General features: G+C 38.2%; 1 protein-coding gene across 1 annotated transcript in view; it reads left to right on the plus strand.

The window, feature by feature from the left end:
- The window catches only part of scfd2 (sec1 family domain containing 2), a 126200-nt gene that overhangs the window by 4074 nt on the left and 103057 nt on the right, over positions 1-19069 (plus strand). The window contains exons 3-4 of the mRNA XM_082147574.1: positions 9262-9389; positions 13838-14013. Of these exons, the coding sequence (XP_082003700.1) occupies positions 9262-9389; positions 13838-14013 (304 nt within the window). The remainder of the gene's footprint in view (positions 1-9261; positions 9390-13837; positions 14014-19069) is intronic.

Below are 19069 nucleotides of genomic sequence, written 5' to 3' on the forward strand. Positions count from 1 at the left end.
CTCTAAATCTTTTACAAAGCATGAATTGGTCAAAACAAAATGACTGAAGAGATTATTTTAATGAGATGCAGTATTTATTATAAGTCTATGCAAATGTTGGCCTTATGTGAAAATGCCTTTTGCTTGGCTGATCATGTCCTTGACTAGAGCAGCGTGAGCACAGGGAATTGCCTGACAGGCTTGGCACATTTCTCCTAAGGACTATAAAAAAAAAACATGCTCTGATCCCAAATAAGCTTAATCGTGCTTCCAAATGCAGAGATTTTGTACCTGACAGTCTAGATTCATTCGTCACTGTATATAAGCCACCCTATATATGGAGAGTATAATCCATGCAGGTTTTTAAAATGTTGAATGTGGAATAACGACAGTAGAGTATCCGCAGATCCCACTTGATCTTTCTTTGGTTCATCAGAATTATATTATATTCATGGACCAAACTTTACTAAAGTTTCCTTTAGTCTGTTTTACATATGCTTTATATTATATTATATTATATTATATTATATTATATTATATTATATTATATTATATTATATTATATTATATTATATTAATTATATTATATTATATTATATTATATTCTTTTATATTCTTTTATATTATATTCTTTTATATTATATTATATACAATTTTCTGTAATAATTTCTTTGTTATACTTTTCAAGAAATAATTTTGGGCAAAAGAGAAGGGCTAGACCAGGGAATTTTCCCTCTCAAAATGTGCCAGAAAGTTTAATATATATTACTATATATACATGTAATGTGTATAGTAATTCTTGTACTGTCAGTGAACTTGAAAGATTATCATATGAGTGCTTGTTTGTGCAGTATGGGCTGTGTTGAAATATTCGATTTTGTATTGTAATGTTGTTTTTATGATCTGTTAGTACTTGTGTAGTAATGTGTGCTAATTACCTCAGTATGTGCTCATTCTGTCATTCTGTCATGACGTGATCGGCACTTTAACTGAGCAATGGATGTTTGCTCATGAGTGAATGTTTTTGTGTTGCTGCGTGTAGTTTTAGAATTCCCCAGGATGTCATGCTCTGTGTGTTTTTTTTTAGTTTTTTTTTTACTTCTGTATGTTTCTAATTTAAGTTTGAGGGCAACAACACATTTATTTTGCCCACTCTCTCTGTATCTACACTGGTTCCCCTTTTTTTTCTGGCTTTATTCTCGGCTGGAGCTCTAGGACTCAGTGGAGGAGAACCAGTCCAGTTCCACACAGTCAAATCCATTCAGTGTGAGCGTGGGGATTTCTAGCTTTAGCTCAGCAGGGAAGCGAGTCACAAGGTTAGGGTTTGTTTAGCAGAGTCTAGACAAGCTCCAGGCAAATATCGAATCTTTTGATGCATTCTGACAGGGCCCAGCTGATCCTCAGGAGAGCAACTCAACTCCCTAGACTCTTACTGTCCTTAAACGTCTCTCGAGACGTTGTATAATGCCAACTAAGTCATTCATTTCAGTTTTGCTAGCCCAATATTCTAGGTCAAAGAATATGCACACATATCAAACAGATCATCCAAACACTAATAGTTTCATGCTTCACTTTCATTCCTCTACAGCGTCCACTTAGATTTTTTTTTTTTTAAAGAAAATATGAGTTGTGCTTGTCTGTGCAAAACATGTGCCACCACAATGAATGGGTTTACATGCACTTTAAAGATTTTTCAGTCTGACTAAATTATTTGTTTTATAAAAAAAAGACTGAAACAGTTTGGTTTTTGTGATATCAGATTAACAGTTCTACATGATTGTAGCTCGGCTTCGACCATCATATATACATGTTAATTCGACTCTTTTTGGTTCCTGTGTTGTGCGCCATGTTTTGAAAGACAGATAATCCACAACGTGTATTTTACAATTTAAATATTCGATTCAGCATTATCTAATGCTTACTGGTCAGGATGGATCAATATAGAATACTCGTTATGTATAAGTATCTTTGATAATCTAGCCTCAAGATAAGTCTATTCAATTATTATTATTATTTTTTTTCATTTTCGAACTGCTGCGATGCATACAACAACCAGTGTAATAAACCGCAGCCAGATTCATGTTCACCTGTTATGGATAAAACTGAATGCACTTTTAATGCCACTCGCTGGATATTTCACTTTAAAAGTAACACTGTTATATTAAGCAGAAGTGTTGCCACAGGCATGTTTTTCCAATGAGCCTGGGTTGCTTTCTTTCTTATTAAGAACACATAAGAAATTTTGAAGACTGTTTCAAATTTTTATTAAAAGTCAGTTGGGTCCATTGTAGTATTAGACCCCACTGACTTTCATTAAACAGTATAAAGAGGGAGGGGGGGGGGGGGGGAAACCACTGAGACAGTTTTTTTAAATATCTTCTTTTTATGCTCCACATAAGAAAGAAAGCATTACAGGTTTGTAAGTGATGGCAGAATTTTCATTTTGGGGTGAACGGCCTCTTTTTGTGATCAGGGGATTGTTCAGTCCGTAACCTTAGTGAGTGAGCAATGCTAATAAGGATGTTTGATTTAGCAAACACCGCTAATGATATTGGTTCTGACTGGGGTTTGTGGCCCAGCCCTGCAGTGCTGATACTGGCGTTGTTCTTGTCAGCTCAGGTGAATGTAATTGGCTGCATTGTGTTATTCTAGCCTAGCTATATCTATAGGCTCTGAAAAATATTTACGAAAGATTTTATTTTAGGATCCTAATTGTGGGCTGTCTGGCTAATTTTGCCCTCTTTATTGTATGGTGTTTCCCGTTGTAATTGTAGGCTCTGTTTCAGGGTCGCTGGATTTAGTGTTGTTATGGGTGGTCATTTTCAGGCAGCCGTCTCTCGAGCGACCGGCACGGGCTGCTGATAGGAGACTTCCTCTTCCTCGCCTGTGAGAACGCCGGCTTTTAATAACAGTCTAGTTGTACACTGCGCCTATTCAGGTCTGACTGGAGAAATGTTCAGATCTCTCTGTGTTTTTACTGTGGTTGTGGGAGAAATGTGAGCGTTTTTGTAATGAAAGCTGTGTCTGGTGTTTTGGTAGGCTGAGTTTGAAATACTTCATGAGGACGTGAATTTATGTTCTTCGAAATGGTAGAATGCCGTCTCTGGTGGGATAGATTGTGCTGTGTGTGAAATTTTGGTTATAGCAGATTTGAAGACTTGATGTTTGGTTAGCTAAAGGACTATTTAACACTCTGCTCTACTGCAACATCAACCAACCCTTTTAACTTCTTTTATTTCCCGCTCCAGTAATACAAATAGACAATTGCAATTGGCCAAGAATCTGTTTTTGGACTGGTAGAATGTGTGTGTGGTCAGGTGTGTTCCAGTCCGGCTGGTGTAATAGGTTGTTCTTGGCACTGCGGTTGAGCAGTGGTGCTTTGATTTTGTGTGTGTGGGACACTTCAGCTATGTCCTTGCTTATGTAAGGGTTTGTGACACACCCTCCCACTTCAACCCATGCTTTACAACCATCTACCCAACTTTGTGCCCTATCCAGCCAGCATGAAACCCATATGTTGTACAAGAACTCCTCAAGACATTGGCATGAAAGTTAGTGTGTGTGTAGGGGGAGAGAAATGGACCACACTGCAGTGTGAGAAAACAACACCAAATGTCGAGCAGACACTGTGCTTGCATGCATATCACTCACCGCTCTTTCACTGACGGCTAAAAAACAGTACTTTGTCTTTTGTCACACATTTGGCATGCTTAGCATTGAGTTCTTGAGTGTTTGTTGAAAGATCATATTGTTTACTCACTCTTGCACCTCTGCTAAATCCCTTCCACTAGTTTCCTGTCTCTGATTGACAGGTGGGTTGTTAAATCAGAATATGGTGTCAGGCACACATCAGGCCCACACACGACTCTGACTTGTAGACATTTTAGTTTATAGCTTTTGGAACATGTTGTTTTGTCTCATCTCATCCCTCTGTCATATGCTGTCTCGTTTCATCTCCTTTTCATCTGATCTTGTCTCATCCTCATTAACCTTGTCTCATCTTCTCTCTCTGTCTTCTCTCATCTCATCTTTTGCATGTCATCTCTGTCCTGTGTCGTCTTATCTCATCTAATCTCCTTCTTATCTCTGACTTGTGTTGTCTCATCTCATCTTGTTATATGTTTTCTCCGTCTTCTGTTTTTGTCTCCCCTCATCTCTCTGACCTGTTGTTGTCTCATCTCATCTCCTTCTCATCTCTCTAAATTTAGTTCTCATCTTGTTTTGGCCAATACCATATTTCGGTCTGTGTTGTTTCATCTCATCTCATCTCGTCTCATCTTATCTTCTCATTTCTCCTCACCTCAATTGATCTCTCCTCATCTTGTATCTCCTCTATTTTCCTCTTCTCTCCTCTTCTCCTGTTGACTTGTTTCGTCTCTCTTTTCATCTGTATTATATCTATCATATATCTATCTGTCATATTTTTTCTCGTCTCGTCTAATTCCTCTCCTCTCTTCTCCTCTGGTTGTACTGATTATCAAGTCAAACTATTTTCAGTGGAGCTGGAGGATTAAGTCGATTTAAATGAGATGAAGACATGCAGTATTGATACATGCAGAAACTCTAAACCCGTAGCGTGCTGTGAGTGCGCCAGCAACTTCTCCTGAAACTGTGACTCTGCTCCCATTCATTGTGTGTTAAAGGTTAGTGCCTGACTCTGGGATTTATCTTCCGCTCAGGGAGTCTCAACATGAAACAAAATGAGCCACAGATGAGAGAGATTTGTAATGTGTGTTTTTTGTGAGCGTGTGTACGCCAGTCTTTTTTAGATTAATGTTACAAGATGTTGCCTTTATGTGTGTTGCATTTTATCTTAAAGATTGTAGCCGAATGATGCCTATCTTTATGGACAAAGATTATAGCCACTAAAAATGTCTGTAAATTTAATTGAACCATTCAACACACTCAAACACGCTCAAACAGCGAGAGTTGGTACTCACAGTTTATATTTTTACATCTTTTTTAGAACATTACCATTTAAATGTTTAGTTTCAGTAAGGTAAATAAATATAAATATACCATAGTTACCAAATCAGCATATTAGGATGATTTCTGAAGGATCATGTGATTTGTATCTAATGATGCTGAAAATTCAGCTTTGCCATCACAGGAATACATTTCATTGTAAAATGTAATCTAATAGAAAAAAAAGCTTTTTTAAATTGTAATAATATTTATTAATAACTATAAATTAATAAATGAGCGTAAGCGACTTATTTCAGAAACATAAAAATCTTACCGACCCCCAAACTTTATATCACACTAAAATAATTGGTGATGTACTTCTGGAGACCTGAACAGTAATTGCAACAAAAAGGCAGTTTCAAACCAGAACAAAAGATGAAATATTCAGCTGTGGTTATCAATGAAAACCAGCTATTACGTAATCTCGTCCTCTGTGGATTTAAAGGCTCGAAACAACCCAATTTATTTAAGTCTCTTTGTTTGCCATCTCCCTTACTTCTCCAAATGATGCTTACATAACAGTCATTCTCCAATCTCTTTGAGACGGTTGACATTTGTCTTTGAAGTGAAATGGCATGCTCGCTTTAGAGAGACTTTTCAGATTTAAGAAACTTTCCCTCCAGTTTCCTGTGCTCTTTCCATTATTAAATCCTGACAGGAAAAAACTTGGACTGTATGTGCGCTCTTATTGTTTCTCTAATGATGAATTGAGGTTTTTGCTTGCTTTGTTTCTTATTTCAGTTTTGTTTATTTCTCTCAGAGTACTGTTACAGATTATAATGAGCACGGAAAATACACACACCTCTCCCGTAGAACGTCTGCCAGGTCTCCTTGTGTGTGTGAGCATATGTGTGCATAGTGTCATTAGTCCTGCAAGTGGGCGTAATTGAAGAATAACTGACCTGGATTGAATGCTGCTAACGAATGGGGGTTGTTTGTTTCCTGTTGTTCATAAACACAGACTTAATCACCGTCTACTAAATCAATCTGCCCGTCACAACGATTATGGCATCGTAACGCCGTGATAAAATAGCGGGTGTAACATTGATTTCGGTTTTGGGATTTTTCGGTTTATTTAAAGTGCGTTACATTGCAAAACACATAAAAGGTTATTATGAAACGGCATCCATTTATGGCTAATCACATTTGGAACCATTTTGTGTGCAATTTAGTGTCTGTGCGTGTATGAAGACTGATTTTAAGGAGTTCAGGAACACTTAGTCAGTTGAAGTCCATTCTTAAGTGCTCAGTCATGTGTTTCCAGGAACCCTGAACTTCCCCTACCACACACACACACACGCATACACTGGACTGTACAAGGAGGTAGTGGCGGGAATGGGTAATAAATATTTTGTCTTTGCAGACCAACACTGCCCTCCATAGGTTAGAGTACTAATGGAGTACAACACTCTTATACAAACTCACTGAACCCCCTTGTCAGGACATCTAGCCTGGGGAACACTGCAGGAGAGCAGTGGAGTAAAAAGGGGGAGGTTTTTGGGGTAAATTGGAACCATGTTGCCCCTCCGAAACATTCCAAGCGGACCCCTCGTCTTCCTGGAATACACGCCGAGTCAACATACACATGCACATAGAGAGGGTCCAGTCTTAACTCTGGCATGTAAACTACGCTGAAAATGTGTGCATCTGTTTATGACATGCAAAATCCGTTCAGCCCCATTGCACAAGACACACTACGGACACATAACATACTTGAACAGATTTCAAAGATCTGTGGTCTCTGAAGCTTGCCGAACGTCTACTAGCCCATTAAGATATCTTTGAGATGTCTTGAAATAGTCAATATATGACTAGTCAAAACCTAGAACAAGTATAAGTCAAAACCTAGTCATCTTCCACATTTAAGAACAAACGTCATCCAAACTATGAATTTACACAAATTTAAGTATGGGAATTATGTAGAGGCCAAAATTTTTTAAACAAATCAAAACTATCTTAATTTTTTATTGATTAATTTATTATTATAATAAACAAATAAAAATAATAATTTGTAGCAGTTAAGCATAGGTTTTTAAGGTCATGAGAAATTCACTCGGGTATTCTTTTGACTGGTAGTGTACACCTTCATTATATTCTCTTACTTTCATGGTGCTTAACCTAGTCTAATCTGGAAACACAATGGCCTAAGCATTCCTTGCTTTTACAGTCTGTTAAAAAATTGAATGGTTTTTTTTTCTGCTTTCTCAAAAATGTGCCCTCTTTTTTTTTTGTGTCACATTTCTCAGATTACTGAGCCAGTTTGCGTTCTTGCGTTATCTGTCATGTTTTTGTACTGTCCCTCCACTCGCAATTCCCGACACAAGTCTGCGATTTAGAACAACAAGCCCCATGTTTATTATGTAGGCTTTTGTCCTCCTCATTTTTGTTCCCTCTCTTTTTTGTCTCGTTTTTGGAGTAATGGAGTCAGACCTCTCTCTAGCACTGCCAAAACTCTGTCTGGAACACATTACAGCTGAGATCCAACACATGGCAAATGTTAGAGAGAGAGAGAGAGAGAGAGAAATAGACAGAGAGAGAGAAAAAGCAAAAAGAGCAAAAGAAAAACAGAGCAGGTTTAACATTTGGTTTCAGTGTCAGTAAAACACCCCCACCCTCCGTCGCTCGCCCTCATGTATCTTCCCTTTCTCCGTTCTGATTTCTTGTCCTTTGTTTCATGACATGCACCCTCACTTTCTCAGTCTCTTACCCTTCTTCTCCTCTCGTCCTTTCCTCAAAATTCTGCTCATTTACATGAAGACTTTCGACTATTCTGTCGCTTCTCCTCATCAAGAGTTTGTGTGAAGTTTCCACTGCTTTATTAATATGACAAGCAGCACATAAGCCGGAACACACACACACACACACACACACACACACACACACACACACACTAAGAGATGATTAAAGACAGGAAGAGGAGGAGCCAGTGATGAAGAACAGAATGATGATGTCTCATTAGTACATGTCATAAGAGGAGATCATTTGGTGTATGAGAAACCCTTGCTGAATAATGATTGTAAAGTTACTAAAGAAAAGCTGTTTATTACTGATGGATGGAGAGGAGATTGAAAATGATGAATAGTCAATAGAGGGAAGCAGACTAATGATGTGTTATTGTGTCAATCTGCACTGCTTCTTAATTGTTTTTCTATGTAAACGCATACTTAACGGATGTCTTTGGCGGTTGTGATGCGCCTTTCTTTATGGGTGGCAAGTTTTTAAGACGCCATATCAAGTTAAAAGAACTTCAATTTTTACTAATGGGTCTCTAGACCCCCTACATTCTATTCCATTACTTTGTCTAGCTGTTTTCGTTGTAATGTTTTTTTTTGTGTGTGTGTGAATGGTCTTAAAAATGAATAACAGAAATAATTTGCACTGGGGTGTTGTGTAGCCTAGCGGTTAAAAGTCTGCTTGCAAACCAAAAGGTTACCGAACCACACACAAAGAATCCAAAAGCTTTGTCAGCCGAACCCCTTTGACAGATGTTCTTCAATCTAACTACACATTCACACATTCACAGTTTTCTGATTCATGGTTCACACTCATGCTCATATTGACATGCAGGTAAATTGATAATGTTGCAACTTTTTTAGCAAGTTTTTTTATTATTATTATCAACTCAAAAACCCCTGCAGTTCCCTCCCTAACTTTACTATTTCCCCCAATCAGGAAACCCTGCCCTAGAGCAAAACGCTTAACCCAGGTTAACCCACAGTCATTTGATGGTAAATAAAGATAAAGATTTGATTTTTGGATTTTTTGGTATGTGTTACCAATGGAGGAAGTTTAGCTCTGTTTTTAACTTTTTGTTGACCAGTAATCCTTTGGCATCACACATTCACCACATTCGTACAGAGGTTGGCTTTTTGTTGAAGTTTTTGTTGAAGTTTTTGGTATTCTTAGCTCTTTGATCATCCAATAGTACATGCAAGCATAGAGAGAACTGTTGAGATCACTGTTGTGATCTTGTTTTTGGGGCTTTTTCTTTTCAACCCTTTAGGATCAAATCAAATAATCACCACCATTCCACACAACCCTTCATTATTTAGTGTTTTTCAAGAAACTAAACCATACAAGTAAAATTAATTAAAACACTGATTTTTAAATCACTGTTTGTTTGTTGGTTTTTACATTAATTAGTATGAATATTAAATATAATACAAATAAGTAATTTTTTATTTTATTTACATCTGATTTAAATGTTTTTTTGGTGTTGTTTTAGTCCTTCTAGTTCTTCTAGCTCTTGCCTTTGTGTGTATTGTGAATAAGAAATAAAAGAGAGTGACCCCTCATTACCTGGCCTGTTTTCCACAGATCTGCCGCTGCACGGTTGCTATGGGAGACAATGCTGGTTGCTAAGCAAAAGGAGGCAGTGATGGAAGTGAGGCGGCAACTGGTGGAGGCAGCCAGCAAAGAGAACCTGCCAATCAAAATGAGTCTGGGTAAGACCACGGTCCATATTTAAAGCTGATAGACACACACTGACTACATGAGGCACTTTGAGAACATTATCTCAAATATACCTTTTCCCTATGGACATTAAAAATGCTCACAACACTACATTATTATTTCCACATAGATAGTGGAGAGAGTTTGTTTAATTAGCAAGGTAATTTATTTCCCCGCTTTTAATTACTGTCAGAATAAAAAAATAGGCGTTCTGCCCAAACAAAGAGCTTCCTGCGGCTTTACAGAACTTTCTTTTACATTTACTGGAGCTGATTTTCACTTGTGTGTGAGATGCTGCAGAATACTGTGTAACAAGACAAAAGTGTGTATTCAAAAACTTACTATAGATTTTACATCAATAGCCATGACAAACATAGTGAACAATAGAGAGAGAGAGACTGAGTGTTAAAGGCAGAAAGAGTAGAAAATTGGAAAATGAATGAGACTGAGCAAGCGAGATTCAGTGGTTTTTAGTCAAGGACCCACAGCACCCCCTTCAGACAGCAAGTAGCAATACATATGGGTAGAACGCCCATGTGGCCACTGAGGAAATATGAACCTCATGTTGGGATCACATGCTCTCACACATATGTTCTAGAGGTGCTCTGCTGTTCATAAGTTAAACAATAGAGTCTGAAATTAGGGGTAAAAATACGCACAGGCATGCAAGACGTTCGCAGAGCTCTTAAATACACACGAGCACAATAGCTATAATCAGTATAATTAGTGTGTTAGAGTTGAAAAGGAGTAGAGTGGAAGACTTGTGGAAAAACTAAAGGTTTGGGTTTGCCTGTTGCTGCATTTGTTTTAGTTTAGCTTGACCATTTTTACTTTAAACCGCTTTAATGTAAAAGTTTAACAGTTTTAGTTTTACTGGTTTTCTACAGTTTTAGTTTTAGTTAATTTAGTTCAACCATTTTAGTGCAACATTTTAGGGTGTTTTCAGTCTTGACATGTTTGGTTCAATTAAAACGAACCCTGGTGCGATTGCTCTGTTAGTGCGGTTCAACTGAATAAGTGTGAACGCTACCATCCGAACCCTGGTGCGCACCAAATAAGCGGCCCGAGACCCCTCAAAAGGTGGGTCAGTCCGCTTCCAAACAAACTCTGGTGCTGTTTGACTGAAATATGAGCGTAGCACGGACCAAAGACATCAAGCAAACCAAATATAGGACATGTATCATATGTAGTCACGATGTTGCCCATTACAGCTTGGTATAGACGTCAGACTTTACCACGTCTCCTTGCAGCAGAACTTCATTTGTGTTCAATGGTTCAAAAGATCCAAGTGAACCGAACTACAAGTGTGAACACAGCCATAGTTTAACAGTTCAGTCAACCAGCACACAATTAATAAGAATAAGTTGAATCAGAATATCTAGAAAAAGCACAGAACCTAAATGACAGGGGGACAGTTCATTGGACCATAACCTCTAAACTGAATCTCAGAGTTGTTGCAGGTCATCTCATTTATGGTCTTACGAATGCAAACAAGACAGCACTTTTTGCTGTGTCTGTGGGGTTTGTTTTGAGTTTTTTTTCCACATTTAACTGTCAAATCCTATGAATCAAATGCCCTTCTGGTTTGTGTAACAACATCCACATCAGTCTGGAAAGAGAATATCATGATACCAATATGGGTTTGTATTGCTAAACATGGTTCTGATTCAACAACACACATGGCTGTTCTTCCAAAGCACACACACACTATTACAGTACAGAAACTTTAGCCAACCTTTCTCACTGGATCACAGTTATTTCCTGATCTCCAAGCCAACAGAACTTTTACAGTGCCAGAACAATCATACTGCGTATCAAACAGAACAAGAACACACACACACACACACACACACACACACACACACACACACACACACACACACACACACACACACACACACACACACACACACACACACACACACACTCAGAGAGTTGCAATTTTTCTTTGCAATGCAGTCACAGCTGTTATAGATTTTGTTTTGCTTCATCTTGTAGCATCAGAAGCATTATTCTGATTGGCTGTCATAAATTGTGCTCTGTTGGTCTTCATTTTTGCATGTATGTGAACTCTGGTGGTCTTTTTTGCCATGTTAACGTGAGTGTGCTTGTCTCCGTGTACATACTCAGGGTCATTGCTGCCCTGTGTGTGTTTATGTACGTTCAGCCCTTGTTTCATGGTCATGTGATGGTTAGTCCTCCGTGTCTCTCTTATTTTTCTTCCAGCTTTCTTCGGTCTGCTTGGAACAACTCTCTCTCTCTCTTTTTCCTGGTGAAGTTGTTCCCGGCACATTATGCTGAGTGATTCTTGAGTATTTTGCTAGAGCTTTCTAAAGCTGACTCAATCTATAATAGCCCTTTTCAGTTTTTGGATATTTCTGGAAGAAAATCCATTTTCTCAGCATTATTTTATGAGCTGGCAAAATCTGATTGGTGTTACTAGACAGTGCCACCATTTTCCCTAACCTAGCCACCCTCAGAATGTGGCCATAAACATCAGAGCACTGCATTTTCCCTGATTCATTGCATACAAATGAGCTGGCGAAGGGTTCATTATTGAGAAAAAGGCTTTATGGGGTTAGTGGTTCTGCCTTTTTGTCTTTTTGTTTTGCCAGTTGTCAAACAGATTTCATGTGCATCTGCTCTCTGCAGATTTTTTTTCTCAGAGATTTTTAGGCAATTAGTTTGCAGTAGTTGGAGAAGCTTCTAGACCCATAAACTAAACCATCTCCAGACTTGCACATCCAGATTTTACTGCAGTTCTAGAGGTCAGTTTTCCCACTTACCCCCACCTAGAGTTTGACTTTTATCTGCAAGAATCTGTCCTAATTCTACACCTAATTCTACACCTTGACGTCTCATTAACCGTTGTGATTTCATTGCTTTCTATTTTTATATTAATTACGCTCATCTAAGTATGTGTTTCTCGAGAGGCACGGTTACAAAATACAAATTAATTGTATGCTTGTGAAATTTGGACCATAATGAGGTTGGAGCTTTTGATCCTGTCATCTTAAGAAAATGACCCTCAGAAGAACCACAGGGCTCGGTGCTCAGCCCTCCAATGATTAAATCTCAATCTTCTGTCATGTAACTGCCCTTAGGATATCTGCCTGATTTTTGCTTTTGGTGCATTGCTTGTTCTAGTAATTTTCTAGCCAGCTTTCATTCTCTCTGCACTCTTTCGGTCTCTTGTTTGTGTGGTGGTGCGTTTGGCTGGGTTGAAGCAAACATTGGCTGCATTGGAGCACAGGCTATACTCTCACTTCTGGTGGCTGTTTGTATGAATGTGAACCCAACCCCCTGTCTCGATGTTAACACCCCAGCCTCCACTTCCCACTCCATTTTTCCTTCTTTTTGTTTTTTTGCTTTTCTGTTTTTTCCAAACGTTTATCTTTAGAAATTTGAGCATGATTTACAATGATGTAATTGTACAGAAATACAGTTGTTTGTCATTTGTTTTCATATTGGATAAAACATGAAATCAGAAATGACTTAGATATACGTTAAAAAAAAAAAAAAAATTATATTTATTATTTGCTGAAAGGATAACCAATTGGTTAAAAAGACAGAAATTGAATGAGCTGCTGAACTACATGAAATATATTTCTCTTTCCCTTTCTCCATCTCAACCCATAATAACCCTTAAAAAAAACTCCAGGGTCAGTGAGGATGTGTTTCTGTGTTGGAGTGTTTTTGGCTGAACTGTGCCAATGTAATAAATAAGCTCAGAAGATGACCACAGACCAACACTTTCAGGCTTAAATCACATATACACTTATATTTTTGGCTTGTATGTCATACATGATGTTACATTAGCAAGCAGTGTGAACATTAGATCCATCATTCTTCCAGATGCACAGTTTCAACACAGATGGAGGAACTAAAGCATGCATGTTGTGGTTTGGTGGTGTGTTTGAACAGCAGTGTGTGCTGATTGGGATAATTTTACGAAGGTTAAATGATCTCCTCTGCCTCCCATAGTGTGCCAGTTTAGGTATTAATCTGTTTAAATTAAACTCAATAAACCTCTGCTTTGATTGGCATTGGAATGACCAAATAATTCTAGTGAATCAATTCATTCGAATGGTCTGACTGTTTCAAAAAACTGGTTAAAACAACAATTCATTTAGAAGTGTTCCCAGAATTTCTTATGAGGCATTTTATGTTTTAGTTGTGAATCAGTTTGAGCTAATCATGAAAAAGTACCATGGTGTGTGGGTGCCAATGCCCAGTAAATCTGTGTGTTGGTAATGGATTTGCATTGATGGGGACTGAAGAACATTTTCTCTGGAGTTCAAACAATGTTTGAAGTTTTGTTTGACACCAAAGATACAGATGAAGGTAAACACTGAATTCAGAATGACTGAATGTTGTTTTGTGTAACTGTTGAATCCAGACAACTTGAATGAGATGCTTATGTTTTTCTCTCTTTTCTCAGGGCGGGTTACAGCCGAACAGCTTTGTTCATATGTTCAGTTGTTTCGGGACAGTTGGGGGGCTCTGGAAAGTCACAGTGGGGTCCTACAGCTGGGTCTGGCTGCTGCTCAAGCTCTCCGTCATCCCGCTCTCCCGTGCTGGGACGCCTGCCTTGCTTTTGAGAGACTCCTCCTGCAGGTTAGTCAATCACACAGCTCACTGATCTGTTAATAACAGGCTATAGAGTTCTGTTTTATGACATCCTGAATGCAATGCGCTACATATCTCTACTCTATTGTGAGAGTTAAAGATTAAGTGATTTCTGTAGGTGTCTCTTTGTCTAGTACATACTGTTCAAGTATTCATGTTTTTAAAGGACAATCGATATTTGCTGAAACAGCACTTGAATCTCAGATCACCAGAAATCATGTTAAACCAGTTACGTGCCCCGAAGTGTCCATCTCCATTAATATTAGAGCAGGATAATCTGTGAATTTAGTTCATGGATATTTTTCTGTTGGCACTGTTCTGTGGCAGTAGTTACGTAAAGCTCCTGGATGTGTCATAGATTTCACAGGAGTGTATTCTAGCACTTTAGTCTCCAGTGATATCACTCTATACTCTAGAACTTATACTTTATCAGTCATGAGAATCTGGCATCCCTCCATCCTTTATTTCATCCATCCATCCATCCATCCATCCATCCATCCATCCATCCATCCATCCATCCATCCATCCATCCATCCATCCATCCATCCATCCATCCATCCATCCATCCATCCATCCATCCATCCATCCATCCATCCATCCATCCATCCATCCATCCATCCATCCATCCATCCATCCATCCATCCATCCATCCATCCATCCATCCATCCATCCATCCATCCATCCATCCATCCATCCATCCATCCATCCATCCATCCATCCATCCATCCATCCATCCATCCATCCATCCATCCATCCATCCATCCATCCATCCATCGTATTCATTCATACATTAATTTATTCATGCATCCATCAATCCGTCCATTTGAGTATGTGTCCTTGTGCATACCTGTCTAGGGACTACGGATGTTAATTAGCAATGTTGCAATAATCCGGCTTGTTTACATTTTGTATTTTATACTAATGTTCATCAACATGCAATTTCTCTATTAAAAAAAATCAGATCCATCTGTCCGTTCGTCCATCCACTTATCCATCAACTGATCCATCCGTTCATCCATTCATTTATCCATCTACCGATCCATCCATTCTTCCATCCACTCATCCATATACCGATCCACTCAGTCATTCATCCATCCACCGATCCATCCATTCATCCATCAATCCACTCATCTGTCTACCAATCTATCCATTAATCAATCCATTCTCTCATCCTACTAATCCATCCATCCATCCATCCCCTGATCTATCCATCTGACCAGACAACTAACCAAAAGTCTGTCTGTCTTTGTCAGATTCTAAGAAGCTTTATTGTCCTTATAAACACAAGCTTGTTTCGAGCAAATATGTGTGATACTAATGTTACATTATTTCGATTATCAGAATATCCGGTTCTATGTAGTATATACATTTTTGTATTTTATCTTAATGCAAATTGTACTGTAATGAACTCTCTATAGTTTCCTCTGGTGTCTGCAGGTGCAGTGAGTGAGTGAGTGAGTAAACAGTCTAAACAGCCTAACTGGCAACAGCACTCAGTAAACACTCTGTGTTTGGCTTTGGGGGAAAAACAGAGAGATTCTTTAAGCATCAGTAGAGTTGCGAGACAGCTTGGATCGGAGTACTCCAGTGGGTGTTTAGCCCTCTGAGGACGCAAAAGTGAAAAGGAAATGCTTTCACTGAGGCCCGTCTGGGGCGGATACACGCGTGTGCATCACATCACAGGTCAAGGGTCAAATATGTTGAGGACAAGAGGGAGTGAGGGAGATGTGGGTAGAGAGAAAGGACAGAGACCTTAATGGAAAATGTGGAAAACAGCGAGCCAAGAGAGAAGAAAAGCAAAATGAAGGTCTTCAGAGAGATTTGGGGGGAAAATTTATTAGAGGATTGAACTTATCAAAATATTTCAACCACACTAGAACATGCAAAAAAAAAGAGCGTTCCAGACTAATATCCTTTCGCTTCTCCGTTATTAGTTTTCACAGACTGTTTTTGATAGAGTTTCTGGTTCCTGCGGCTGTAAAGAGAACAGGGGGGAAGCTCAGCCCATAGGAACTCATTAAAACAAATCAGGAAAAAACATGAGGCAGAAGCAGGCCAGACCGGCCGCATCAGCCAAACCACCAAACAGCTAAACAGCAATCAGCACTCAAGCTTATAAACCTTCAACTCTCCTGTGGGCATCATTGCTCTGGGGGAAAACATAGAGAAAAGGTGTTTACTTACTAACATTTAAAACATCATGTTAATCACACAAAAAGAGTTGCGCTACCTAATGCATGCTCCATCTCTGCTTTTAGTAAAGAGATAGTTCACCCAAAAATAAAATGTCATCACTCATGTCGTTTAAAACTTGCATGACTTTCTTCTGCGGAACACAAATGATGGAGTGTATGGAGTCAATTTAAGTTTAAATGATGAGTAAATTCATATAATTTTCTTTTTTTGGAGAAACTATCCCTTAAAAAAAATCAGGTTTCTGTTTAAATGTACTGGAAGTGTCTAAAAGGAGATGATATAACATGCAGTGGACGATATTACTATGTAATAGTGAGTATGTAATAGTAAATACTTGCATAATAAGTATGCAATGTACATATAATACTGCTCAAAGGTTTGGGGTCAGATGTTTTTTCGTGAAATAAAATAATAAGTTAATACTTTTATTTAGCATGGATGCATTAAATTGGTAAAAAGTGACAGTTAAGACTCTATTTGTTACAAAAGATTTATATTTCAAATAAATGCTGTTACAAAAATATTAAGTAGCACAACTGTTTTCAGCATTGATGATAATAAGAAATGTTTCTTGAGCTGCAAATCAGCATATTAGAATGATTTCTGAAGACTGGAGTAATGATGCTGAACAAAATAAGCTTTGCCATTCCAAGAATAAATTACATTTTAAAATATTTTAAAAGAGTTATTATATAATATAATAGAACAGGTTTTTAAATGGTAATATTATTTCACAATATTGCTGTTTTTTACTCCATTTGTGTTAGCATATGAGAACCAACCACAAACTTTTGAATGGGATTTGATATGTAAGACACATAAGTATATCTTTATGAAGCCTTAAATGGAAGTTTGTCTCCTGAAGTTTTGGAGAGCTTCTTGAGCATGATTGTCTTAAGGTTTCCCAGCGTGTGTGTGTGCCTGTGCCCCCAAACGTTAATATTCAGTAATTATAAGGCTCTCACTGGGACATCAAATATCTGCATTCAGCCTTGAGCACATAGTGCAAGTTTCTGTTTGCACTCTAAACACCATCCGTAACAGGATCCCTGATTTTTCCCAAAGTAATAAGTTCTTTTTCTTCCACTCTCTCTCTCCCCTTGTTTATTATGTTTCATTTTATTTTCCATTTGATGTTTTTTTTTTTCTGATATTTGCAAGCTGGATTTCTGAAACCAGAGGCTGAAATTGTGTTATTGAAAATACTGGCATGAGACAGGCTCATTCTTCAGGTCTGTGGTTACCTCTCTCACCCTCCTGGGGTGCAGCATGGGAAAGCTGGATAGTGTTAATAAAGGCACCCATCCAACCAGGCCTTGCCCTTCTGCTCTGAGTCTATAGATCTGTTCTGAAAACTAGTGAGCTGTCCACTGCCTACTTAGACAACATGATCCTAACCATCATGGATGCTCATAAGTGACAGATTTGGAACGCTCTACATTGGTATCAGCTCAAAAAAAGCACTCCTCACAGTTGATTTCAATAAAGTTTGATGTAATGGAATGATACTCTAAAAAAGTAATAAAAATACATAGCAAACATCTGTTGGTTATTATAATCCATTTTTAGTGTGTAGTTTGAACTATTTTTAACGATACTTGTAGGTGGTACTCACAGTTGATTTCAATTAGAGTTTGATATTGTACTCTAATAAGAATAAAGATACATAGCCAAAAATGATTGGCTATGGTGTCTATTTTTCGATACTTGTCAGTTTTGAATGAAATATAAGTTTATTGCTCATCACTTCTCTCCCCTTGGTCATCATATTGGAATTATTTTAGCATGGATATTTTATTTCGAAGGGTAACAAGGTTTTGTTCATTTATTCATCCATCTTGTTTTCAATGGAGAATTTACAGGCTGGCTAATATATCTTTTGGGCATAAAACGGAAATTGTGGTAGTCTTTTCTTCCCTATTGTGACGTATATCACAGTGAGACGGCTTCTCGAACACGAAAAAAAAAAGGTAGGGCTGGACTTGATTTTTCCCATTGGTAATTGATTGTATGGTTGTGGTTTACTATTACTGTGATCTCTTGTGAGTGACAGGGTATAGACAGTAAATAGAGAAGAGAAAAGATGTCCCTCCAATAGAGGGAAAGTTATTTAATGATATCCACGGATAATTTATAATAAACACTACAGTATTCCATAAAAAGACATTTCAATTTTGATTTCATAGCGACTTTAAAAACAGGAGTTGGCAGGTGACTGTGTCCTTGCTAAAGCTGTGGCCTTGGCTGCAGATAATGCTATGATTTGTTGACTATGGCTGTGACTTTTGACAAGTTTGGTTTCTTTGGCTTCTGCTGTCCCACTAAGATGGTTTTAGAGAACAGCTTAGAGTTAATAAGCTGACACAAAGTTGAGGAAAGATGGGCATCATGCCCTTGAGTCTGGTACGGCTGGTGAGCAGCCCTGGCAGGGGGAATGTGTGTATGTGAGAGTGTGTTTGCTGAAGAGGGTGTTGTGGTCAAGAAGAGCTGTCAACAAGTACTCTCTTTCACCCATTCCCGTTACCTCACAGCCCAGCACACAGAGTGTGTAATTATATTCATACTAAATGTCAGTTTTTCTTTTTTTCAAAACACTGCCATTATGGTGTCAAACATGTTTTTAGGTAAAAACGGAATCCAATCAATTCCCGATGGACAAAGCGCTGGAGTTATTTACCAGTCTTGTATTATTTAACTAGATTTTTGCATTTAGTGAAGAAAATGTGAGTGGCTTGCCCATAAATAAGTCTACTCCATGATGCAAGGGCATTTTAGGTGGTTGCTGGTCAGTATTATTACTAAACTAACAATGAGCGTTCTGCTTGAAAAGTCACATTTGCTTTGCGAT

This window comes from Leuciscus leuciscus (genome assembly GCF_965113295.1).
Source record: "Leuciscus leuciscus genome assembly, chromosome: 19".
In the NCBI taxonomy this organism is placed as follows: Eukaryota; Metazoa; Chordata; class Actinopteri; order Cypriniformes; family Leuciscidae; genus Leuciscus; species Leuciscus leuciscus.